The following is a 26,818-nucleotide window of genomic DNA, read 5'->3' on the forward strand; positions in this document are numbered from 1 at the left end:
ATTATTCTGGTTTAACTTTTTCATGCCATTAACAGACCTGCCAAAAGCAAGAAACATCTTCGGAAAAAAAAAAATTGCATCCTGTGACAATTTTAAAATACTTCAGAGCAGGTAAGGTTTTGTTCCAAATTTGAAACACAAGTGAGAGAAAAACAAAAACAATTTTTTGTCTAGTTTTGTTTCTGAGGCTTATCAGTGCCAGCAACACATATAAGTCATTGCAATGCCAGTAAAAAGAAAGAAAATGGGAGTCAAAATTCTAGACTTACAATTACAAGTATCCAAGAAAAAGTAAGACGGAAAGCAATATGAAAAAAAAAAAAAACAAACAACAAAACAACGAAAATGAATTGAATTATGTCATCATTCAAAGTTGTCAACAAAAATTCTTTGTTTATTTGTTGTTTTTAAGGGTTTTACGGCGCTTGCAACACATAAAGGTCATATCAGCGCCAATAAAAAGGAAGAAAATGGGATAGTAAAAAGTTCTAGAATTACAATTACAGCACAAAAGAAAAGGTAAGACAAAGGGGAATTGGTTCAAATAGGGAACAGATGTAGATTCCAAGAGCACACCGTCAAAGTACTTAGTTTGAGATCACCTAAAAGTCTCATCCAGACACAAGCACAGGTCCCAACTAAGAGGAATACACTCAAATGTTTACCAATCATATAATATAATATTAGACCTGTAAATGAGCTCTATAAAAATTGACTGAAACTCTTCGACAAACTGAAGATTCAATTATTTTTTTAAAAATAAGGGCATCATTGGAGAGGAGAGTGATAAATACATTAAAATAGTGGGTGTTATTTCTTACTGGAAGTATGACTGCCATAATTTGATGAAGAAGGAATGAATGCTAAATAAGCATGTCATTCATATAGGTAAAGATGACTTCATCAAAGTCATATTCCTGCCTCTGGAATTTTTTTTGACATAGTCAGAAAAATAATCACCATTATCATCTTTAACTTTTAGCCATGACCAATTGAATTTATTCCTCACACTCACATCTTTAACTTTATCGATGCTCGACAAGTCTGAATTGCGACCACGAACAGCTCAGCCATTGTGAGAACATTAGAATAATGTAGCAATGAGCAAACTTGATTTTCAATCAGTAAATGACAGAGAAAAAAAAACTTAAATAAATATGACTTCTGGCCAATACACTGAATTATTAAGTAGAAGTGAATTATCATGAAGAAACTTCGCAGGCGTAGCGGAAAAATTCAAAGAATCGAAATGAAGGTAAATCGCCACAAAACAGCAAGCTCGCTTGGGCTTGAGCAAAACAATGGCAGAAAACGTCCTGATTTGCACGGGAATTAATTAGGCTACTTACCATTCTTCCTTATAATCAGGTACTCAATCAGTGAAGAAACGGTCAACCAGTTTGTTACAATGTGAGGCAATCGAAATGTGCTTGTACTACAAGTTGTAGCAATCTATCCTAATCTAACTTTCGATTTAAAGGTGTCTCCATCATCTACTAGAGATGTTACTTCCGGCATTCGCATTTTTTTTTTTAATACTTTTAAAACCCAGCTTGTAATTGTGGTCAATTTTGGCTTAGACGAAACAGTGAAATTTATCGCTCGGCGGCTCAGTTAAAATTGGCTACCGTTGGGATCACGACAGGTTGGAAAGTGAAAAAATAATTTAACGAAGGCTGTGTGAAATTACACTGGGATGTGTTCAGTCATGCCAATTCTTAAAAGCGCCGCTTAGCCTTGGCAATAAATCCATCGTTAATATTAACGGCTCCCATGAGCTATGCGTAGCGTTATGGAACACTCCTAATTACTTTACGGTCATTCGACTACAATTTGTGAATTCTTTCTTTCTTTCCTTTTTTTTTAAATATTTGAATTTGACAAATTGACTGATTTCAGTTAATTGACTGAGAATTTACAGGTCTATAATATGTAAACTAAACATAATACAATGCATAACAGAGAGATGATTTACGAGGGAAAAAAAATATCATCTCCCAAAACAATAACTATGCATTTGACTGTTTCCCTCCCAGCCAGGACTCCGACCAGGGCCAGGAAAAAGACCAAGCAATCCCATTCAAAGACAAAGACAGAAAGCAATTGGAAAGCATAAGAGGGGATAGAAGACACAGCAAGTACCTCCCTGCCCGCTATAGGAGCAAAAATTCTTTGTGCAGAAGCTGTCGAAAGCCACAGGTGGCTAAGTTTCCTGATTATTTAGCCAAAAAGCTTCTTAAGCCTAACAGGACTTTTGAATCACCCTGTATATCAATAATGGACCAAAATTAGCTAAATTTGGATTATATTCTTATCTCAGTGATTCAGGTTTTCAGAAAAAAATGGTGGTCTTGGAGGTCATAGTTGTTGTGTCTCTCCTATTCCCCTATATTTCCTTTCCATGTTGCTTTCCGTCTTAATTTTTCTTGCATACTTGTAATTGTAATATGGGACAGAGCAAAAATTAAAACAATGAGATGACATTTCCGTAAAGAGTAAAAAAAACAAAAAAAAATTTAAAAAACAACATTTATAATGATTCTAACTCTTCAGGTGGAAGGCCTACTTAGTTTTTCATTGGATTTATTCTCCTGTAATCAAACCAAGAGAGCACAAACACATGAGAAGCTTTTGCTGAGATAAACATTCATTGAAAAGAAACAAAAAAAAACAAACAAAAACAAACAGATAAAAGATATATTTTGAAAAAAGGTGAAATCACAGCCATAGTCCTGGTTTTGAGTACATAACTGTAAACTCGTATGCTTCATCAGTAAAAAGTATTGTGTATGACGACAAAAGAATTCAAGTGCATTTTCGTTTCCTTAAGTGAAAAAAGGCTGTTTCATGATATCGCCTGCAAACATATAAAACATAATCAATGCAAAATCTATAATCTTTACTTCATAAATAACTGACCACAAGAGCAACTATTTTTGAGCATTCCATCACCTTTGCCCCTGAATAAACAAAGATCTTCGCAAGTTTCGAAGTCATGCCATTCAGTTTTGTATATTCCACAAACATATTGACTCCTAGGTTTGCCAAAACTTGTGTGTAATAACAATATAATGTTAAAAGACAAACAATCAAACAAAAAAGAATATTTCTATAAAATTGAGAATAATTTGTATATTTCATAATAATGACGAGTAGGTTACTCCATAATTTATCAAAACTCTTATATTCACTTTCTCTCATTAAAAAAAAAGTCCAACCGTGTTTTGTTCAACACACACTGTCAGTATTACAAGTTGATACTTTTAATCTCAAAACACAAATGAATTTTAAATAAAACAGGTTTTAGTCTTATATATTCAACAGGGATGCCATTTGCAACAATAACAAAAGCCTGAAAGTTTTCTCGTAAACAACATATTATATGAAAATATTTTGCGCAAAGTTGCTCTTCATCAAATGGTATCACCCTTAAATCATAGAAAAAGATGCATATTCATTTCGCTTCCCTTAATGGTTGCCTTTAAACATTAAAAAAAACAAAACAACACTTTCCAGTTGGAAGAATTCAAAAAGGGCATCCCAGATTCAAAAATCACATCAAGTAACTTTTTATAATGAGGGATAGCCTGCTAGTCTGTAGAATTAACCAAGTATATTAGACAAAAGACATTTGCCATGTTGATTTGAAGAAACACTTAATAGTTGTGTATATGTCAAGGGATCTACCGGGGTTTTATAAAACTCTGAATGCTAACAAGAATTGAAACAACTCAACAATGGTTATAAACAGATGGTTCAATGCTTTTCATTTAGAAAATCATTAAAACTTTAAATAAATAAAAATTGATGGTAGAGTTATGTCTTTTAAAAAAAGAACAATTTAAGTAGGATTTTAGTGTTAACCAGACTGCTTTTACCAGACTGCAATTGTTACAAATAAAGTTCAACATGACAGTTGACAAAGTAATAGCTGGAAATTTAAAATCCCTAAGTCATTTTATGGTCAGTTCCTATAACCCATGCCTTTGAAAACAAAGCTCTACAGCTCTAAGGTATGTGTCAACTTTTAAAAAAGAAGTCATTTTGTATACACCACTATGTTTTATGGCAGTGTAATATAATTCCCAATCATGCCCAGATCTTGACATGACTGTGTACCACATATTTATTTTTAAATCATCCCTATTCAATTGTTAGATCGAAACCTGCAGTAAGAGACCATTCCAATCAGAATTAGTATCAAATATTTTCTATTCTTCAACTCAAACTATTACCTGATAAAAGCAGATCCTAATTTATAGGAAAACAATATAAATAGAAATTTGCATTGCAAATGAATGTCCAGCTTTGGCACTTATAATTTCATCACAAACAAATATGCAGGGAGTATTTATTGATGGACATTTATCAAAAACAACACACCAGACACTACTTTCACTATATGAAAATTTGACAATGATAGACATATAGGCCAAATCAAATACGTTTGATTACGTTGCCTGATGAAAAGAAAATGAATATCTTCTGCTGATCATAATTTATTGCAGTGAGTCCCAAATTTATTCTCAACAATGAGATTTTTTCCAAATGAGGTAATAGAAGCTTGGATAATTGCTATATCATCGTGAATCATTATCAGCAAATATTTTTTAAAAAATATTTCATAATATTTGATTTTTATGTTTTTTACAACCATTAAATTTTGATTTTAAACATAACAGTTTATGCTTTTGTTTAAAACTCAATTATTGATTATATTACCATTAGTAGCAGAGAAAGTAACATTTCAACATTCACCAAGGCTATCAACAGAGGCCCCAATCCAAAGAAGTCGGAGGAGGAATTCAAATACCAAAGAGAGAGGAATTTCAGGTGAAAAAGAAGAATAAACTTACAGTTCTTGAAATAATGGCTGTAGCAATATAAATTCTCTTGACAACATGTTCACCTCCTGTATAACTAAGGCAGATACAGTTTCTGTGCTAAATAGTAATATAGTAATATACAGAATGTTTCAATAATTGGCAAAATCGTGGAATTCCCTCAGTGAAAATAAAAGAGGAATGATTCCGTGACATGCTGAATTTTAGGAGCCTCTGTATCAAATCGATCAATCAATATGGGTCACATAATAAGTCACAAATCACTGGCAGACTGTGCTAACTTCGCTCTGATAACTGTTCCTTACATTTCACAGTCCGTTTAAAGACTCTCAGTGTTAATGTTGGAATTATGGCTTTAAATATTTGAAATATAACATGACAATAAAGCTTTGTGTTAAATTATCATAACCTTGACTCAACTAATGATAATTACAAGTAGATAAAGATGCTGATGATGATGAAAAATAAGAAATATAATTTTTTTTAAACCCAGAAAATATAATGGTTTGACACTGTTTATAAAACTGAAGAATAAATATGCCATTGTCTCTATTTACACTATTCTACATCAAACAAAAAAAAGAGTAAAAGAAATGTAATTAATCACAATAAAAACAGTATCATTTTGCACAGAAGAAAATCTGAGTAAGTTTATCGTGTATAAAAGCATATTTCAAGAATGCTTATTTAACATGATAACATCAAAAGTTGATATTTTCCTTCTTTTTTAGAGAGAGAGAGAGAGAGAGAGAGAGAGAGAGAGAGAGAGAGAGAGAGAGAGAGAGAGAGAGAGAGAGAGAGAGAGAGAGAGAGAGAGAGAGAGAGAGAGAGAGAGAGAGAGAGAGATTGATTGATTCATAAATCAATGTTGGTTAATGAGTCATAGCTGCTATGAGCTCGGTTCATGCAAATCCTTATAAAAAGCATGGACAGCGTTGAATCCTCGCTTGTCAATTGACATTTTGACACCCTCCAGCTGTTGAAATAAATCTTCTGAGCTGATGTCCTCTGGTAGCTTTGTCAAGAATTGAGCCATAAGAATGAAGTCCATCTTGAGCAGAACATTTTGATAAAGCTTTAAAATACCTGACAGAAGCAAAATAATATAATCAGCTGATTGGGGAATGTAATATTTCCTTCTTTTAAAATAAATAAATCAAAAATAAAATTCCCTTAATTCATCCCATAGGGGAAATTTGTCTCTAGGGTCTATTCCAAGGGAAGACTGGAATAACCCAGGCGTCAGCCAAAGTGCAGTGCCGCAAATTGAGCTAGGGCGAGATGGTGACTTGCTTAAGGCCACACAGCGCAGTAACCGGTGATCAAACTTGGTACCTTTCGGGTACGAAGCAAAGATCGTACCGCTGAGCCACGCTGCCCCCATTTTAATTTCAATAGACTAAAATTATTGTATCAAAAGCATCCCTCTTTTTCATCTGATGATCTGCCCCCCCCCCCCCCCCCCCCACCACCACCACTAAAACATGAGAGAGCAACATGATTTAAATTAAAATTTGGTTCACACAGGCCCATATTTCAATGATTACAAAAGAACCATATATCTTAATTAACTAATTCACAAACACTGCTTTACAAGACTCTTTACATTTTTGCTACCCTAGACAGAGTGTCTCATATTTGTCATCTCAATTGTCATCGTGTGTAACACGTCAGATATGCACGTCTCTGATTCCAGTGTATTACACAAGAAAAAGTCATTGATAGCCCTGACAAGTGAAATATTTCAAAACTACAATGTTAGATAAAATCGCTAGCAAATTGTCAAGAGAGGAGGAGTCATTAAATTGGGAGGCAGGGTGTAGCATAAACCAACACGTTTACCTTTCAACCTAAATGATTTTTGTCACAACTACGAAAAACAAGCGAAAACAAAAATAAGTTGAATCTAAGGCCGTAAAAAAACAAGACAAAACAAAAAAACAAAGAAAAAAATACTGGAGTCAAATCTTATTCAGAAATTAAAAGGTAAAATTTTTCTTCCCAGTGAAACATTTGATTGCAACTCCCACAGCCCCATGCTTTAAGGTAAAAGACGAGCGGGAAATTTTTTTATTTTATGAAAACCCTTTAGGCTGAACTCAAGTTTGCCTTGAGAATTTTTCTCTCTTGTTGTTCTCATTATTATGTATATTTCTCACTAATTCTCCTATTTTTTGTATATAACAATACATACATTAAAAAAATTTCAGATCAGTTCATTTATGTGAATTTATGCCGGTTACAACAAATAGAACAATAATTGCATTACAATTAATTCAACAAAAATGAAGCAAGAATGTAAATTTTGGTCGGGGGAGGGGAGAGATATCAGTGTTTATATTTTAATTATTTGAAATGCAATCATCTTTTGAAAAAGTTGGGTATGTTGTGTTCTCATTTAAAAGTCCAAAGACCTATATTTTTATATATATGCTTAGTTTGCTGTATTTTATGATTGAAATCTAATCCAGAGGCAATCGAGCTTGTGCTCTTCTGTCCAAAGAATATTTATTAAAGCCACTGAATATCTTTCCAATAAATAATGAATATTGGCAGTTTTAAAAGCAGAAGAGAAGAGTCAAATGAATAAAGTCTATGACGAATCGTTGGTGAGTCAAAATGAAAATAGCTATCACAGGGATGGAAATGCAAACTTGAAAAAAATTCAGAAATTCCGCGATCTAATTTCAATAGTCTACATCAACATTCTCAGTAAGTACCTACTTAGGTAAACATCCAATTGAATGAACTCCAGGAATGAGATGATTAATGTCCCAGTAATCGTGACAAGATTTTTAGGATTTTAATGATTTATGGTTCCTTTTTGTCAGGAGGAATTACCATTATTTGGTATTGTTTATGTTTAAATCAGTGCCAATTTAGTATACCTTATCATTATGGATTAAACGATTAAACAGGGTTAAATTCGTTTTGGATAATGAAAAAATCAGAATTTTGCAATTCTAAACTTATTTTTACTGCACGTAATCCAACACCTAATATTTTTTAAATTTAAATTAAATTCAGGTCAAAATATTACCCCCAATGACTAAAATTCATTTAATGAATCTAATAAAAATAAAAACGCTTATTTAAATTTCAGCAGCCATAATATTACTAAGTCCTCGACACTTTGGAGCAGGTAAACAAACAAGAAGGACAGAGAGTATTAAGTAGGACATTTTAAATGCTTCATCATAAGAGGACCAACTGCATTTGAGATTTATTATAAATCTTTTAACCAAAGCTTTAACAATTGAAAATGGACTGAGCTGCAAATACAGAGATTCAAAAATAAAATCAAAGAAACGAACTAAATACAAAAAAAAACAAAAACAAGAGAACAAAATAACATCACAATAAACTTACCAATAGCTACTCTAAATAAAAATTCTTCCCCATCCCTGCAAAACATATCCCACACACGACAGGCCACATCAAGGGGTAAAGATTTACTGTATAATAAAAATACCCTGAAAAAGAAAAAAGATATAAGATATGGCAAAATGTGCATCACTATTGACCAACCTGACTTCTACAAATTTAACTCAACATCATCACCATCATTGTCGCCTTTTCTTATACACTGTAAGGGCATAAGTCATGATGAAAAGAGACTTCTATTTTGCTAAATTTCTTTAACGAGGAGCTTTCCAACTTTTATCTGTGCTTGTCAGAACCATTTCTCCTTTCCATATCATTCTCCCTGGCAACTGCATATCTTTATTTATTCTATTCAGTTCTTCTAGCGCAAACTCCAACTTAATCTAAGATTCTTAATATTACATCTGTTCATTAAATTAAGTGATATATCAAATTACATTTCATTAATATATCTTCCATTATTAGTTCACTTTTCTAAAAATCACCACTTCTTAAAATCTCCGGACATTTCAAATAATTTACAAAAATAATTTAAAACTTAAAGCTTCTAATGAGCCTTGTAGATCCTTCCGTCAACAAACATGTCCAGAAAAATCTACAAGCATAATTTAGCCTTTCGTATGACGCGTCTTCAATGAGTTAAATATGACTAAGTTCCTTGAACTACAGTTTAATCAAGTTTACTGTATATACAGTATCACATCTTTTACCCTTTTCACGACTTATGAATTTCAGTAAACACACAATTTTTGTTTTAAATGGAAAAATCTCAAACTTTTCTCTACATGTGTAACTTGATTGCAATTGAGTCATTGCTTACGAATAAATTTACATTACTTTTCTGTCCAATCCAATCAAAACAAAATGATTAAGCCTTCCAAATTTTCTGAATAAAACTGAATTAATTCACCTTGGTGCAGCTTCACTGTTCATTATGATTTCAAAGTTGCTTTATGCAGCTAAAAAAAGGTCAGCTTTGACCTGAAAAAAACTCTATTTAATTCAGATAAAAAAATAATAAGCAAACTGATCTCGTGTCTCTCATATAAATTTCTGTCAATAGTAATTGCAATAGAACCTTCCGAGAATGAATCCATTTAGTTCAAGAGGTATAATTTATTGTTTGTCAGTTTTTTTTCTTCATCAATGTTTTTAATGCTTATACATTTTCAAATAATATTTAACATCTAATATTAACGTTGACATGTATTCACCAGATAGCAATTTAATGTCTTGATGAGTAAAGTACAAGAATTTATTTTGCAATCATAAAAACAACCAAATGCGAGTACTCACCATTCCATCAAATATAAATTAGGCGTGACACTGTGACTGGTGACATGAGCATGAAGTTTTGGGAGGTTTTCTTTGAAGAAAGCATCAAATGTATTGTAGTATGCAGACATCTGAAAAATAATGGGCCATGGTAAAATATTGTAGCATAGTAAAATGATGAGCAGAATCATCATAGGAGAATCAAAGGAAGAAAAAGAATAAAAAAACAAACAAAACAATACAAACACAAACGCAATTAATATTAAACACGAGGAAGTACATATACCTAAAATGAAATTGGTCAAATTTACTAAGAACTAGTTTTATGAATGGAGATAGAAGTACAATCCTAATAATCCAGGAGCATCAGTTAATGTTTTGTTTTTTCTTTCACTTTAAATAAAATTGACCCTGACCTTTTGTTTTCGTTCAAATGTTTTGTTTTGTTTTTAAGGGTTTTACGGAGCTTGCAACACATTTAGATTATATCAGCGCCAGTAAAAAGGAAGAAAATGGGACAGTAAAAAGTTCTAGAATTACAATTAAAGCACCCAAGAAAAAGTAAGACATAGGGGAACTGGGAACAAATAGGGATCAGATGTAGATTCCAAGAGCATACCACCAATGCACCTAGTTTGAGATCACCTATAAGTCTCATCCAGACACAAGCAAAAAATCCAACAAAGAGGAATACACTCAAATGCCTACATTTTACATTAAAATAACAATAATACATTACAAACTATGCATTTGACTGTTTCCCTCCCATCTAGGAGTCCGGCCAGGGCCAGGACAAAACCAAGTAATCTCATGCCAAGACAAAGACAGAAAGCAAGTTGGAAAACAGATATAAGGGGATAGAAGACATAGTATGTACCCCCCTGCCCATTATGGGAGGTTAGGATCCCCACCCAGGTTTTCGTTCAAAGGTAAGAAAAAAAAAATTTGCATAAAATAATTGAAAAATAAATAATAAAACTTATAAAGCACCAACATGAGAATTTCAAGAAAAGTAAATGTTACAATTTTAAGAAAATTAAATGTTACAGATACCAATGACTTATGAAGAATTGTAATTCGGATATGAAAGATAGTCGGATCCACAGTAAGATAGGATTTCTTTTGATCAAACAACAGACATGAAATGATTTTCTTGCTTGTGTATGGATGGAGATTATTTAAGTAGAGGCAAATTACAGGCAAGTAACCAACAAATTACCATACCTACATCAAACTCATAAAAGGAAACTTCTCTTTCCATTAACGAAGCAAATAAAACACACAAACAGAGACCATTATATTGTAACAAGTGAATAAGCACTTACAACATTTTCATCCACTCTGAAAAATGCTAACTGACATGGTCGATTGAGCAAATTTGCAAAACAAACAAATGCATCAGCAACTTCCATGTTGAGAAGTAATATCGCTGCAATGAAAGACATTCCTTGGACCTGTAGTTGAAGAAACAAAATATAATGAAATGAAAAATGCAGATTTGAAATATGTTAGAACATGATGCGAAAAGTCTACAATTTTGATGGAGAGTTTAAAGCATGAAATTGAGCATTCAATACCTTGTTTGAAAAATTAGAATAATACTTTTAAATAAACGTTTGAAAAATTAAGCTTTTAAGTTTTAAATGTAATCTGTTGAATAATGGTATATTTTAACAAATGATAATGTTGAGAGTGGTAAGGCCTGTTGAAGCCCAGGATCATAAATGTACTTACAAAAAGGGAACATTAGAAAAAATTAAACAGTACAATTACATTGTTTAATTCAGAAGCCCTTCTATTTTCATATACGTTGGTAACGGTTGATAATATAACTTACATAACCAACATCTGGTCTGTAACAGGCATAAGCACCAAGTAAACAGTGAAGAAGATCATGGTATGGCCCTCCCTGAAATTCAAATGGATGAGTAACTTAAGGCTTAGACTTTTATGAGAAGACAGGCCTATTCGATTGGGGAACAGGTCCAGACTTCAACTTATTATGAGTAAATGAACATTTGCTTGACAAATTAACATATATGTCCCGGATTTATCAGTATTGTGACAAATACTTGAGGCAAAGAGATAAAAAAACAAAAACAAACAGAAACAATAACAAAAACAACTGAATGGTGCTTTCTTCAAGAGGTGACTCTTTGGAGCAGTGTGTGTGTGAGAGGTGCCTATTATACTGCTGTTTACTACCAAACAACGTTTTGTTTTCTTTTTTGGCTGGATATCTTTATATATATTTTTACTTTAAAAAGATTGATGAATTAAGGTGATCCCGATTTAGCAAATTTGGTCTTGAAGACATTTCTGTGATAAAGTCTATATAATCTAAGCATTGATGATACTGAGTTTTTTGTTTTTTTGAAAACATTATTGTGTCCTTTACCTTATTCATATTCATCAATTATAGACCAGTAATAATAGACATGCTATGTTTTTGATCAATCAATAAGTACCAGGTCTGTTGCAGACATAAGCAATGTCTCTCCAACCCTCTCTGTCATCGTTTACTACTGAATACAGGTGGTTAGTAACTGTATTATTATTATTATTTTATTATTATTATGACGTCCCTGAAATTCTGTAAACACGTAACTAGAGAAAAAAGCTCTGCCATGCCAATTTTCATTTTTAATAGAATGAAATGGGTTTCTCTAACCTCAAAAAAAAAAAGAAAAAGAAAAAAAAAAAGAAGAAAAATATTCAAACCATTGACCACTGAAACTAACAAATTTCGTCACGTGTTCTAAACATTTGAGATGTTCCATTAAGTGTTAAGCTGAAAAGAGTTTTCTCTGCTTCCTGTAGAATCTGACAAGACATACACCCCCTATATTTATACTGAGACTTGTGTTTATAACGTTTAGTATTTATACAAAAATACAAAATGTTGTATGTTTTCTGTGTGTTTGAGTGATATGTAAGATAAATACAAGCGGAGAAGAAGGTATCGAGTTAAATAATAACAGGACATCTAGAGATCAGACCCATAAATTGATAATATTTTTCTAGATAATAAATACATTGAAACCAAGTTATCTGTACTGTTATCATCTGTATGAATTCTTGAAAAAAAAAAGCCAAACACAATTGTAATAAAATAATTTACCTCTCCCTCCGCATGACATCTTTAAAAATTATGTGATGGTAAGTCTCCTTTGAGTTTTGTTAAAATTCAAATTTAGCCAAGCAGTTGGTAAATTATATCAGTTCTTCATATAAAATGTCAATACCATAACTAGCTTGCAAAAACTCATCAAAAATAAAATATATAATTGTTGCAATAGCCTTTCCACATATATCCTTAAATGTCAAAGAATTAAAATCTGTAACAAGAAACTCAAGAAGATCTAAAGCAGAAACAAGATCTAACGCAGAAAGTCTTCAGAGAAGAAACCCTGCTCAAACAAGTGTTTCGGTCCTTAACTTCTTACTCTCCAAAGGGGCTGGACCACAACTAAATTATGACTCCTAGGTGTCTTTCTACTTTCATTTACTGGATGATGAGTTGCCTATGATGAACTTCTTCAGGACATAATTTGCTTTAATGAAGTACAATTTGCCAGTTCTGCTTTGATGACTTGGGAATGAGTACTCAAAACGAACCTTTTGAAATATTCCAAGGTGTGGAAAGGTTCTAGACACATCCAGCCGAATGACATTTACACTGTCCTCCTTGTCATGAGATACTGCAGACTCTTGCTGAGCTGAACGAAAAAAAATATTGTAAGATAAGTAAATAAAGATTGCAAGATGATGATAATAATAATAATAATAATAATAATAATAATAATAATAATAATAATAATAATAATAATAATAATAATAATAATAATAATAATAATAATTATAATAATAATAATTCTTGAATCTCAAATTGGAAGACATAACATGTCAACTTATCTAAATCGACGTCAAACAAACAAGGTGAATATTACACTATATAGCCCATAATTTTGCACTCAAGGAAATATGATCTTATTTCAAAGACAATACATCTTTTTCAAAGCCACACATTAAAAAAAATAATAATAGTAAAAAATCAATATTAAAAAAGCAATCCAATACCTAATGAACTGTCCTTGTTCTTTGCCTTACTTTCAATCGCCTCTTTGATTTTGTCCTCAGCCCTTTTACGTAATATTTCATATAACTCTGAAAAGATATAAATTTGAAGTATGTTTAAATAAACAGTTGACTGTTTAAGAAAAATAATCTCACACACAAAAATGGGTAACATTAAAAAAAAAAAAAAACAAGCCCACAAACATGACATTCTATACACTGTAAAAAAAAAAAAAAAAAAGGTGAAATATTTCGCATTGAGTTAAATGTAGTCAATACGACAAGTTTCTCCAACCACAAACATAAATTTCAAGATTGTTACTAAGGTCCTCTCATCACTCATTGCCACTGAGTATTAAGCAGAATGCTGATAAAAGTTAACTTAAACATTCATTCCCAATAAAATTGCTCATATTGCAGAGAGACATAAATACCTAATCCTTTAATAAAAGATACATTGAAATAAAAGAGATGGTAAACATCTATTATGGTCAAAATTTTGTAAAAGAATGTTTTCAAATTTAAATGTCATCAAAAAAAAAAAGTTATCAAAATTATGTATGCAAATATTATGCTTAAAAATGATGTGTATTGGAAATTACCATGTGTGATATTTAAATCATTCCCAATGGCTAAGTTCCACACTTGACCCCTGACGTTTGATGGTAATCCAAGCCACCACAATTCCCTGACCTTTTTAGTTTGTCGTCTGAAAATTATTCCAAATAAATCAAAATCAGTTGGAAAATGAATAAGATTACAAATCTATAATATTGTTATAATAGACACCACAAACAATGTGTCTAACCTTTAATCACAATATCACAATCTTAGCTATAACACTAAATACTTTTACAAATTTTATAGAATAGTTAGTGTGTCAATATTATATAGACCAAGCTCATATAATGTCTGGGTTGTGAATGAATAGAAGTTTCAGCTGTCAAAACTTGATGAATACACCAGTAAACTTCCTGTTAAATAAACCTACTGACTGTACAGCTGATAATACAAAATGTATGGTACTTTGCTCATAGCCCAAAGGATAGCAAGCAATTGCTATTGTCCGTTCAATACTATAAAAACCAGGATAAACTCCTGCTCCTCAGGCCTAGTGGCTGTGAAGGACTATAATAAATATTATACACGTATCTTACAGTTGTTTTTAAAAGATTTAGTGATACTCTTCAATCATAAGTAAGCATACTTTTCTTTATAAGCCCCCCCCCCCCCCCCAAAAAAAAAAAAAGGCAAATAATAGACCTGTAAATGTAAATAAGCTCTATAAATATTGACTGAAACTCTTCGTAATTCGTCGTAGCTGAAAAATCCAAAGAATCGAAATGAATAGTAAACAGTAAGCTCACTTGAGCAAAACAATGGCAGAAAACTAATTTGCACGGGAATCAATTAGGCTACTTACCATTGCTCCTTATAATTAGGTACCCAATCAGTGAAGAAACTAGAAACGATCAACCAGTTTGTTTACAATGTGAGGCAATAAGATGTACTGTAGCAATCCCTAACTTTCGATTTGAAGGGGTCTACATAAAGGAATGCACTTCCGACTTTCGCATTTTATTTTTTTTCATACTTTTACTTCCCTCCAGGTAAATGTGGTCAATTTTGGCTTAGACGAAACAGTGAAATTTATCGCTCAGCAGCTCAGTTAAAATTGGCTACCATTGGGATCACGACAGGTTGGGAAAGTGAAAAAACAATTTCACAAAGGCTGTGTGAAAATACACTGGGATGTGTTCAGAAACAGCAATCCTAAAAAGTGTTGCTTAGCCTTGGCAATATATCTATCGTTAATATAAACGGCCCATGAGCTATGCATAGCACTGTGGAGCATTCCTAATTACTTTACATTCATTCGACTACAATTCATGAATTCTTTCTTTCCTTTTTAAAAATATTTGAATTTGACGAATTGACTGAGAAGTTACAGGTTTAAAATAAAAAAAAAAAAATACACAAACCAATGCAAATTGTTGACTGAATCAGCAGTACATGCCTATTCCAAAGTTTAAGATAAGGTGAAGTCAGTGACTGAAATAATAATAAATGCAAATCTGGTCCCAGCCTGCCCTTTATACATAAAACCCTTATTCAAAATATACATTATCTGGTGTGAATGTGTACCTATGTGATGGGCAATAATGGATATTGTAAGACCGGAAGTATAAAAATTAAAGCGCCAATAACAGCTGAAAATGTGTTTCCACTTGGGAAGTTGAGGAAGGTTGAAAACAATGTGAAGAGCATAGAGCTTATAGAAAAATAGAAACACATTTCATTACACACAGTGCACACACATCTATCCATTTATTGGTATCACTGCATGCATCATTTTTTCTTTTTCCACAAACTAAGATAAAGGAATCATACATTTAAAAACCACGAGATAATCAAGCTTGTCTTTGTTTATCAATATTCTTTTCAAATAGGCAGTTGTCAGAACTGAACTATATCAGTATTAAGCAAGAAATTTTCACTTACGTTGACTCCCAGTTTGGCAAAATATTAGAAGTCCACGTTTGTGCAAAGGACATCAACTTGTCCTCTAATTTACGCTGTTGTTGAAGTTTTTTCTTCTTTTGTTTTAGGTCTTTTTGCTCTAAAACGAAAAAAAAAAAATTTAAAAAAAAAGGTGGTGCAGTCACATTTAGAAATGAATCCAATTTCGATTCTAAAATTATGTCTGCCCATAGAAATATGAATAAAAATTATAAAATATTCAACAGATACCAGAGACCTGACAGTTTCTTAATTTGTTGCTTTCAGTTAAATTTGGACACAATGCAGATTGATAGTTAGTCTTTCAATATCCGTCATTTCCTTATTAAAATGTATCATAGCGTTTTTCATGATTGATAAAGAGACATATTGACACAATATTCATTTTTATTAAATCTACCTGTTCTTGCTATTTTGTATAATTTATACACATTCTTACAAAATTATCAGATATAAATATTTTTATGAAGTAATATCAATACTATTGACACACTTTTACTTTTACCATTTACTATATTGCTTTGTGAAATTATGTAAATATACTTTATAAGGCTCATTATGGATGAATAAAGTTTATCTAATTATTTATTTATTCATGTTCCACCTAAATACAAAATTTATTGATGTACCTTAAACGCTGAAAATGTTTTAAAACTCCAATTTACATTTTTTCTGGTCATCTGGTATATGACCTCTGGTCATGAAAAGCAACACGGAGTATCACTCCATATCAGAGATATTCATAATTGACTATGTATGTATTTTGTATGATTAAACATAACGAAAAGTTGGTAGGTTTCACTTAGGCTGTAAAATGAGTGCATTCAATTTCCTCTCTGGTCCGTCTTACCCTCCATTTGACCTTTCCTCTCAGTCGGTCTCTTGTTTTATCATAGAAAAGTAAGTGCAACTCATTCATTTTTAGTTGCTGAACTGTACAGGAATAGAACGCAAATGTTTTATCCCGGAATTAAAATTCATTTCAATTTCCTATCAACAAAGTGAAACAACACACAGTTTCTTTGTTATTGTTTTTAGAACACCTTTGGATGATCAATAAATAAATGTTTTAGGCCACACGTAGTTTTGTTTGCTGGTATGTTTCATGTGTTTGTTGTGAGTAAATTACAGAAATGTATAGTGTCTGTGCCATACTAATTATACACGTCGGTTTACAGCCTCATACTTATAATTATATTATTTGTTGTAAAAGGTCAATAAAACCAAAATATCTATAATAACAACCATTTACGTTACCGCAATTGAATGACCTACCCTTTTTCTTTGCAGCTTCAATCATTTGAATATACTGTTGTCTGTGTCTTTCCTCTTCCTCTGGATCTTTGGTTGGTAAATTCCTGAGAATATGAAAAAAAGGTCATCAAACTAAAATACAGCATGTCTATGATTTACCATAAACTTTGATGAAGATACATTCAAATGGTGAAATGTTGGAATTAATTGGTGGAAAGTAGAATAATGAAAATCCTCAAAGGTGTCAATAAAAAATAATAATGTCAATAAAACAAAAACGAATATTACAGCTTCAAAAAAGAAGAAATACCAAACATGGAATGTTTCGGGCTCAAAACCCTCCTTCAGTCAACAAAAACAAAAATAACCCCAAAAAACGTAAACACATTATGTCTGCCGTCTATCTGGGTTTTCAAGCAATATTTTGGTAAATTTTCAAATTGTGTTCTGTTGATGGCCGAAGAAGGGTTTTGAGCCCAAAATGTTTAGTGTATGGTATTTTGTTTCTATTTGAAGCTTCTAAACTAAAAGATCAATGTAACATGTCATATCATATAAAGACATTAACTGTTTTTATCATAAATGAATCAAGTTCTTGTTTCCTTATCATTCACTGGCGGTTTAAAAATTTATCGAGTAACATTCTGAGCTTAAAATATCTCCCCATCTCCAACCTGACTAGCTTTCTTAATCTGCTAAACATTTTTTTAAAAAAATTATTACATTTACAATATCTTGTTTTAACTTGCCTTTTAATAGGTTTTAAGTGCTTAATTGACTGGTTAATAGAAAAAGACAAAGGATGAATAAAGCTTTGACTACAGACCCATCATAAGTAGCAAAACAGGAATACAGGCAAAAAGAGAACAAAAGAATTTGAAAGAGAAAATTATATTTCATTTAAAAAAACAAAACAAAAAAAAAAAAAAACTGCCCCCATAGATAATGGGTACAAAATCAAGAGTGTACAGGTATGACATTATACGAGCCGATAGAGAAGACCATCTGGTCTTGGGAATTAATGACTGAGTGATTATTATTATCACAATTAAAGTTATTCTCCATCTTACTCTGGCCTGTTCTCAAGAATGAGGGCAGTGGTTGATGAAACTTCTGATACAGCCTTTCTGGTGCTATTACTATTGGACGGTGGTATTTGAAGCTTTTCTTTTACAAGTTTTTGGCGCCTTGCTTCAATTTCAGACTTAATTTCCAACGTGTCTTTATTTACTGCTATCTTTGGAGGAACCTTCCCAAAGAGTTTCCATCCAGGTGTGCTGTCTTCCTTGCCTTTTTTACCAAATATATTTCTGAAATATATTAAAGTTGATACGGGTCAGCACAAGTAACATGAAAAACAAAGAATTTTTAAAATTTTTTTTTCAAAACAATATCGGTATACAACACTTATTTTTATGTAATAGCATCACATGTCTTGGTTGAACTAAACAGGCATCCATTATCATCTGTCACTAAAACCAAATACAATTGGATGTAAGAAAAGAATATTCAACTATTTTGATCAAACCTCAGAACTCCTAAAAATAAACCATTAAATAATCAAAGTTGTGTATTATCACCAGACTTGCTTTTACTCCACACTTGAAGTACAAAGATTTGTGATTGAGATCTAGATAACAGAAGAATTACAAAATGCACTCAACATTGTGACAAATCAAAGTAAAATAATGAGACCCAGTACAGAGATTTTTTTTTTTTTGTTTGTTTGTTGCTTTAGGTCTCTTCCAACACAATTGAAGTTATATGAGAGACCGCTGAAACAAAAAAACAAGCAATCTAACAAAAATAGTACAAATGTAAATCAAAATTATAACCTAAAGATATCATAAGCTAAATTATAAATAACCAAGAACAAACAGGCAGAAGATTTACAGAAAAAAAAATATCCCCTGTCAAAAATACAATCACAAACCAAAGAAGCAGGATAGGCTAGTAAAGAGAAGAAGAAACGACATCACTATCGGATCGTACACCCATGCGAACATCATAGGTATATGATTCAAGGGTGATGCTCCCATCCAACCACCCGCAACAGTACAGAGACAACAGCAGTGAACAAAAAGGAAGTGATATACAAAAGTGCTCTCTTTATATATTTAAAATGCATACTTTCAAAACTAATCACATTGCTTCAAATACTTAGGGACAAAGATGAAAAATGATATAATGGAACAAATAAAAAAAGTGGAACAGGACAAAGCGAAACCAGCATTCCAGAACTCTGCACATATCTATCAAAGATTTGAAGCAGCAGAGACGTGGCTTTACGCTTAAGATGTTGTGAAAGAAATAAAGTCAATTTCATGGTTGCAGAAATACACTTCAGTACCATTTTGGAGTCATTTAAGATCTGCTTTGAGCATATGTAACATCTAGAGATGCCCATTGTTGAGATATTTTTTTTAAAGTTTGAAAGATTTTCTTCTAAAGACTATACTATATATATATATGAAAATATTTCAAACAAGCTTCTCTCTTCATCAAATGATACCCCCCTTAATTCATAGAAAAGGATACATATCCATCTAGCTTCACCTTAACCAGAGACGCCAACTTAAAATTTGGCTCACAGGAGTTTCAGACACCACTCGTAGGAATTTCAATGCCGAAAGAGGAATTTCCGCACACAAGAAAAAGGAAGTGGAATGGTATTGTGTTTACATATTGTATAGTTCTAAATAGATAACTGATTAGAATTATATTATGATACATTGCCAACACATTGCCAAATACAATCCCAAAGTTTCCTTATTTCAAATTTAGTACAGCGTCAAAACCTAATGGTAGAGATTGTAGTACTGGTGGTAGTGAGGATGATGTGGTGTTGGTGGTTGTACTAATAATGGTAGTGATGATGAAGATGTGATAGTGGTTGTTGTTAGTTGTAGTGATGAACATATGGTGATGGTGGTTGAAGTCGTAGTGGTAGTGATGATGATGTGGTGGTGGTATAGGGGTTGTAGTGGTGGTGGTAGTGATGTTGATGTGGTGGTGATGGTGGTTGTAGTACAAATGGTAGTGATGATGATGTGGTAGTGGTGATTGTAGTAGTAGTGGTAGTGATGATGTAGTGGTGGTTGTATTAGTAGTAGTGGTAATGATGATGTGGTGGTGGTTGTAGTGGTAGTGATGATGATGTTGTAGTGGTTGTTGTTGTTGTTGTTGTTGTAGTAGTAGTAGTAATAGTAGTAGTAGTAGTAGTAGTAGTAGTAGTAGTAGTAGTAGTAGTAGTAGTAGTAGTAGTAGCAGTAGTAGTAGTAGTAGTTTAGTAGTGATGACGATGTGGTTGTGGTGGTTGTAGTAGTAGTAGTGGTAGTGATGAGGAAGTGGTGGTAGTGGTTGTTGTAGCAGTGGTAGTGATGAGGATGTGGTGGTGCTTGTAGTAGTGATGATGATGTGGTGGTGGTTGTAGTAGTGGTGGAGTGATGATGATGTGGTGGTGATGGTGGTTGTAGTACAAATGGTAGTGATGATGATGTTGTAGTGGTGCTTGTAGTAGTAGTGGTAGTGATGATGTGTGGTGGTGGTAGTAGTAGTGGTAATGATGATGTGGTGGTGGTGGTATTGTAGTAGTAGTGGTAGTGATGATGTGGTGGTGGTGGTGGTTGTAGTAGTAGTGGTAGTTGCAGTAATGATGATGTGGTGGTGGTGGTGGTTGCAGTAGTAGTGGTAGTGATGTGATGGTGGTGGTGGTGGTAGTAGTAGCAGTAATGACGATGTGGTTGTGGTGGTTGTAGAGTAGTAGTGGTAGTAATGATGTGATGGTGGTGGTTGTAGTAGAAGTGGTAATGATGTGGTGGTGGTGGTTGTAGTAGTAGTAGTGGTAATGACGATGTATTGGTGGTGGTGGTTGTAGTAGTAGTGGTAGTGATGATGATGTGGTGGTGGTTGTAGTAGCAGAGGTCGTGATGATGATGATGTGGTAGTTGTGGTTGTAGTAATAGTGATGATGTGATGCAGGTGGTTGTAGCAGTAGTAGTGATGATGATGTGGTGGTGGTGGTTGTGGTAGTAATGATGATGTGATGGTGTAGTAGTAGTGGTGATGATGTGGTGGTTGCAGTAGTAGTGGTAGTAATGATGATGTGGTGGTGGTTGCAGTAGTAGTGGTAGTGATGATGGTTGTAATACTAGTGGCAATGATGATGATGTGGTAGTTGGAAAGGGGGGGGTATCTTTGGAACAAATTGACCTCACCGGAATTTGACGGAAGTTGCCCGGAGCCCGAAATTTTTTTCCGGTGAAACCGGAGTTTTGGCACCACTGCCTTAACTGTTGCCTTTAAACAACCAATATGTACTTTCATCTTAAAAAACAATCAACTCACTGGAAGATTTCAAAAAGCCGGTTTCTCTGCTTTAGCCATAAAAAGGGTATCATTGAACATCACAGGCAAGACATATTTGGCTTTTATTTTAGGTATGACGCCCCAAGTGATTAGGAACAAATTTGAAGTACATATATATTCAAAGATTTTAGAAAAGTAGAACAGCCAATTGATATTCACCCTGATTGGATCACGGCAAGATTATATTGATTCTATATGCCCAGTGTAAAGTAAGACATTGGGGCTAAAGTTAATAAAATCACAAATAAAAGTTTGACTGAATATTTCTTTGTTAAAAAAAAAAAAAAAAGAAGAAAATAATGACATATTTAATTTAAGTTCATAAACATTCAATATGAGCACCCCCCCAAAGGAGAGGAAACGAAATAGGAAAGATCAAGGGAATCAATTTTCATTTACCAAATTTCTAACTTCAAATAAAGGTAGCAAATAATGAGGTCAAAGAATAACATTCACAAACATATACACACATACCTACATACATGAAAAATAAAATTGTGTGATGGTTGCTCAATGAAACTCACAAAAGAGAATTTGAATATTCAATTATAAATTAAAAGCAAAAAAGAAAGAAAACTTACTTGAAAGTGGAATTTTTTTTCTTGGCAGTAGCATTTTGTGAATCCCGAAGTTGAGCTAAGCCTTGAACATCTTCAATAGCTAAAGGATTGTAACTACGATCAAATGAATTTCTCGAATGGAGATTTACATCCATGAAAACAGCATCCTCAGTCATATGTGAAAGACTTCTATTTTCTACATTGTCCTCACCACCAACAGAGAAAGCAGACACAGAGAAATCAGTGCATGTACTAAGACTTGACAAACTTGTGTTGTCAGGGAATAAATGATATGTATCACAGCGTGTTGTAATGTCTGAGAAATATTCCGCATTTTGTAACCTTTCTATCTCTGATAGGCTACTAATGGAATCGTGAGTTTTTGATATAGTGATTCTTTGTTCATGACAGTCACTGCTTAAATCAGGTTCATCTGAAATGGTGTGACCTTGTCTATAAGTTTCCTGACTTTTTGAATCCTGATAGACATCATTTGTACTATTCTCTTCCTTTGATTTTTCTACCTCTGAAGGTGGTGTGATCTCATTTCCATTATTTGCGACTAATTGCCTTGTGGTTGGAATGTATAGAAGAGGAAGGGAAATGTTCTCCAAAACCCTTGAGAATCTGGCACTTGAACTGGAACTAACATCAATCGGAAGGTCATGACTACTACTACTTCGACTTTTTACATATAAATTTGCTGTGGATGTTACATCAAAAGAACTTCCATCCGACCATGGAATTTTAGTTAAATCAATTTTTCTCTCAACATCTCCCTCCGAATAAGATCGAGATTCCTTGTTTATGATCTCTGAACTATTAATAGCACCGTTCAAGGGATGTAACAATGATGTTGTTACTCCTGTAGAGGAAAATAATGAATCTTTTCCTGAATCACATGTTAGTAATTTTGCTGAAGAACACAAATCACGTATTCCATCCTCATCTTTACTGTCCTTTGTATAATTATGAGTGAGGTTTGTTGAATCATTGCTAACTGGATTTTCAACACTTCTTTTTTCTTTCAACCTTTCAACATCTTCAAATTGTTGTGTGACCATAGGAATGACAGGGGTGACATTGTCTTCCCCGTTAGGTCTCAAAAGCACAGGTGATTCACTAGCCTGGTCACACATTACTTGAAGTTTCATTGTCACTTGGAGATTCCTGACTAAAATTGTTGAAGACTTTCCCATAGTTTGTTAAAGTCATGGTCAGCAAAACTAAAACATCAGAAGTATTTTACATATTACAAGTATTCGTAGGAATGTTGACATTCAAGATTGTTAGTGTAAAGCAGTATCAGTCTGTAAAGAAGAGAAAAAAAGAATATTTTGCTGTAAATGTGCATTTCATTCACTTATATCTCTGAAGAGAAACTAACCAGCAGTAGCTTGGCGACCAAATATTTCCATATCTAATCTTAGCATATTGGTATTCTTATAAATCTAAGCTGTAGATTCGATTGTCTTAAAATTAAAATTTTGAGTTCATGCCAATGATCTAAGGTAAAGCTACGATTTCCAGTAGCCGATTACATGGATAAATACTGTACAACAAGATATGAAGTGAGTAGAAAAGTGCCAGAAGACAATAGAGAATAAAAATTTTCGCGGCGGTGGTGGGGTTTGAACCTGCGACCTTATTGGTACGACAACTCCGCCTGGCAGGTGAGAGCGTGGCTCTACCGTGTGAGCTATCCACGAACACAAAAATATTCGTTTCAAACCCAAGTCATTTCTAGATCCCTCTCTCACCCACTTCTGGGACCGCCGATTCGTTCGCCCACCACCATCGCGAAGTATTTTGACCAGCAGTTAAGCTTAATAGCCAATATTCTCAACACAAACATATAACATAGAAACGATTGAGACATTGATTATGCTCCGGTGTATGGGGTGAATTTTTAATTCAGAAAAGTGAGTGGAGCAGGCACTTATGTTGGTAACAACAAGATATGAAGTGAGTAGAAAAGTGCCAGAAGACAATAGAGAATAAAAATTTTCGCGGCGGTGGTGGGGTTTGAACCTGCGACCTTATTGGTACGACAACTCCGCCTGGCAGGTGAGAGCGTGGCTCTACCGTGTGAGCTATCCACGAACACAAAAATATTCGTTTCAAACCCAAGTCATTTCTAGATCCCTCTCTCACCCACTTCTGGGACCGCCGATTCGTTCGCCCACCACCATCGCGAAGTATTTTGACCAGCAGTTAAGCTTAATAGCCAATATTCTCAACACAAACATATAACATAGAAACGATTGAGACATTGATTATGCTCCGGTGTATGGGGTGAATTTTTAATTCAGAAAAGTGAGTGGAGCAGGCACTTATGTTGGTAACAACAAGATATGAAGTGAGTAGAAAAGTGCCAGAAGACAATAGAGAATAAAAATTTTCGCGGCGGTGGTGGGGTTTGAACCTGCGACCTTATTGGTACGACAACTCCGCCTGGCAGGTGAGAGCGTGGCTCTACCGTGTGAGCTATCCACGAACACAAAAATATTCGTTTCAAACCCAAGTCATTTCTAGATCCCTCTCTCACCCACTTCTGGGACCGCCGATTCGTTCGCCCACCACCATCGCGAAGTATTTTGACCAGCAGTTAAGCTTAATAGCCAATATTCTCAACACAAACATATAACATAGAAACGATTGAGACATTGATTATGCTCCGGTGTATGGGGTGAATTTTTAATTCAGAAAAGTGAGTGGAGCAGGCACTTATGTTGGTAACAACAAGATATGAAGTGAGTAGAAAAGTGCCAGAAGACAATAGAGAATAAAAATTTTCGCGGCGGTGGTGGGGTTTGAACCTGCGACCTTATTGGTACGACAACTCCGCCTGGCAGGTGAGAGCGTGGCTCTACCGTGTGAGCTATCCACGAACACAAAAATATTCGTTTCAAACCCAAGTCATTTCTAGATCCCTCTCTCACCCACTTCTGGGACCGCCGATTCGTTCGCCCACCACCATCGCGAAGTATTTTGACCAGCAGTTAAGCTTAATAGCCAATATTCTCAACACAAACATATAACATAGAAACGATTGAGACATTGATTATGCTCCGGTGTATGGGTATGGATAAATACTGTAGTAAGTTGCTGGGACCTACTCGGTATTCATGAATACTTCTGAACAAAAGAGAAAATGAAGCAAAAAAAAAAAAAAAAAAATCTAGAAATAAAATTTTTCTGTTTTATTTTTCAGAGCAATTATTTTGAAAATTGGTATCAAATTGAGTTTTTTAAAAATATACCGGTTTTTGGTCAAAAGGCCTGACAGACTTTTTTTTGTATTTGTTGTATCTTTGTTACTGTAGCCCAGGGTTACAGATCTTACAAATAAGACTCAAGTATCTTAATAAATTAAAATTATAAAAGCGAAGGTAAAAAGAGTATAAACTAAGTTGAGCACCCATTATAATTGTAACAGATGAATATCATCTCTCCATAATCGGATGACGTCTATAAAGTTAACATGAAGATAGATAAAAGAATGGTTAATGAAGAGATAAATATAGATAAGGGAAAGAGAGAAACAGAAAGAGTATCCCATAGAAAGAGAGAAACAGAAAGAGAGGGACAAAAAAAGAAAAAGAATGAAAGACAGGAAGAGTGAAACAGAAAGAGGAAAAGGGAGAGAGAGAGAGAGAGAGAGAGAGAGAGAGAGAGAGAGAGAGAGAGAGAGAGAGAGAGAGAGAGAGAGAGAGAGTTCAATTAATGAGGAGGAAGTTATAATAATCATATTTTTAAACGGACCTTTAACTGTACTACCACTCTTGACCTACTTACAAATAAAATCTATCTAGACTCATCCACCACACCCCCCACCCCTTCCTTTCGACTATCAATTACAATTGCCTTGTCTCACATCTGACGCCAGTTTCTCTAGACTGAATGACGCCATAAAAAAGGGAGTGTCACCAAAATTCATGCAACTGAGCACAGGAGTCAAAATATGACACAAGAGATGATGGTGATTGTTTCACCACTTGACCTCAGCTTTTAAGTTATATCAGCGGAAAATTTCATTCTGCTGAGAATTGAGAAAATCCCAAAATCCCGGAATTCCGCGGAAGATTATCATCACTGAAATAAATAAATAAAAATAATAAAATCTCACCATTCCAAACATCACTTAGTTCCCCGTTGTAAGCATCTTCACTGTAATTATATTACTGGATTTAATTTAACTTTTAATTTCAAGTCCCAGAAATTTAGTCAAGTTCAAGTTCAAGTCAACTCAAAACTCAAGCAAGGACAATTCCATTTTTCGTCAGAGAGTTAAAAAGAATCGAACCAAAAAGCGTTATGAAACAATGAACATTCATGGGTGGTGATATGGAAATGTGAATTTTTTTCATTCATAAATGGTATGAAATGTTAGTGTTTTTCGGAAAAAAGGAACAAGAGTTTGTGGTATGAACAGAGTTGTTTTCCTCAAGTCAGCCATTATGCTCTATGCTAATTAGGGGGAGTAAACCCATTCAACTTCCACGAAACTCATTTTGACTGTAGGGAGTGAAATGT

The 26,818-nt window shown here is 33.7% G+C and overlaps 1 protein-coding gene across 1 annotated transcript; it reads right to left on the reverse strand.

Moving 5' to 3' along the window:
- Positions 1-1,843: 1,843 nt before the first annotated feature.
- Positions 1,844-26,811, reverse strand: LOC144964872 (TBC1 domain family member 12-like). The gene is made up of 13 exons (XM_078899600.1): positions 26,412-26,811; positions 22,304-23,592; positions 18,425-18,664; positions 17,376-17,458; positions 16,083-16,200; positions 14,183-14,289; positions 13,584-13,670; positions 13,122-13,222; positions 11,341-11,412; positions 10,829-10,957; positions 9,525-9,634; positions 8,214-8,317; positions 1,844-5,930 (listed from the first exon to the last, which is right to left on the reverse strand). The coding sequence occupies exons 2-13, from the start codon at positions 23,479-23,481 to the stop codon at positions 5,734-5,736; spliced, it is 2,526 nt and encodes an 841-aa protein (XP_078755726.1). The 5' UTR covers positions 23,482-23,592; positions 26,412-26,811; the 3' UTR covers positions 1,844-5,733.
- Between the last annotated feature and the right edge of the window lie 7 nt (positions 26,812-26,818).

This window comes from Berghia stephanieae, chromosome 2 (genome assembly GCF_034508935.2).
Source record: "Berghia stephanieae isolate SIO BIC M18660-M18661 chromosome 2, UCSD_Bste_1.3, whole genome shotgun sequence".
Lineage (NCBI taxonomy): Eukaryota > Metazoa > Mollusca > Gastropoda > Nudibranchia > Aeolidiidae > Berghia > Berghia stephanieae.

Coding starts and splice junctions, on each gene's coding strand:
- LOC144964872 (XM_078899600.1), bottom strand. CDS start 23,481: ATGGGAAAGTCTTCAACAATTTTAGTCAGGAATCTCCAAGTGACAATG. Junction 17,459..18,424: donor ATTCTTGAGAACAGGCCAGA/GTAAGATGGAGA, acceptor TCATATTCTCAG/GAATTTACCAACCAAAGATC. Junction 9,635..10,828: donor TCAGAGTGGATGAAAATGTT/GTAAGTGCTTAT, acceptor ATTATTTTTCAG/ATGTCTGCATACTACAATAC.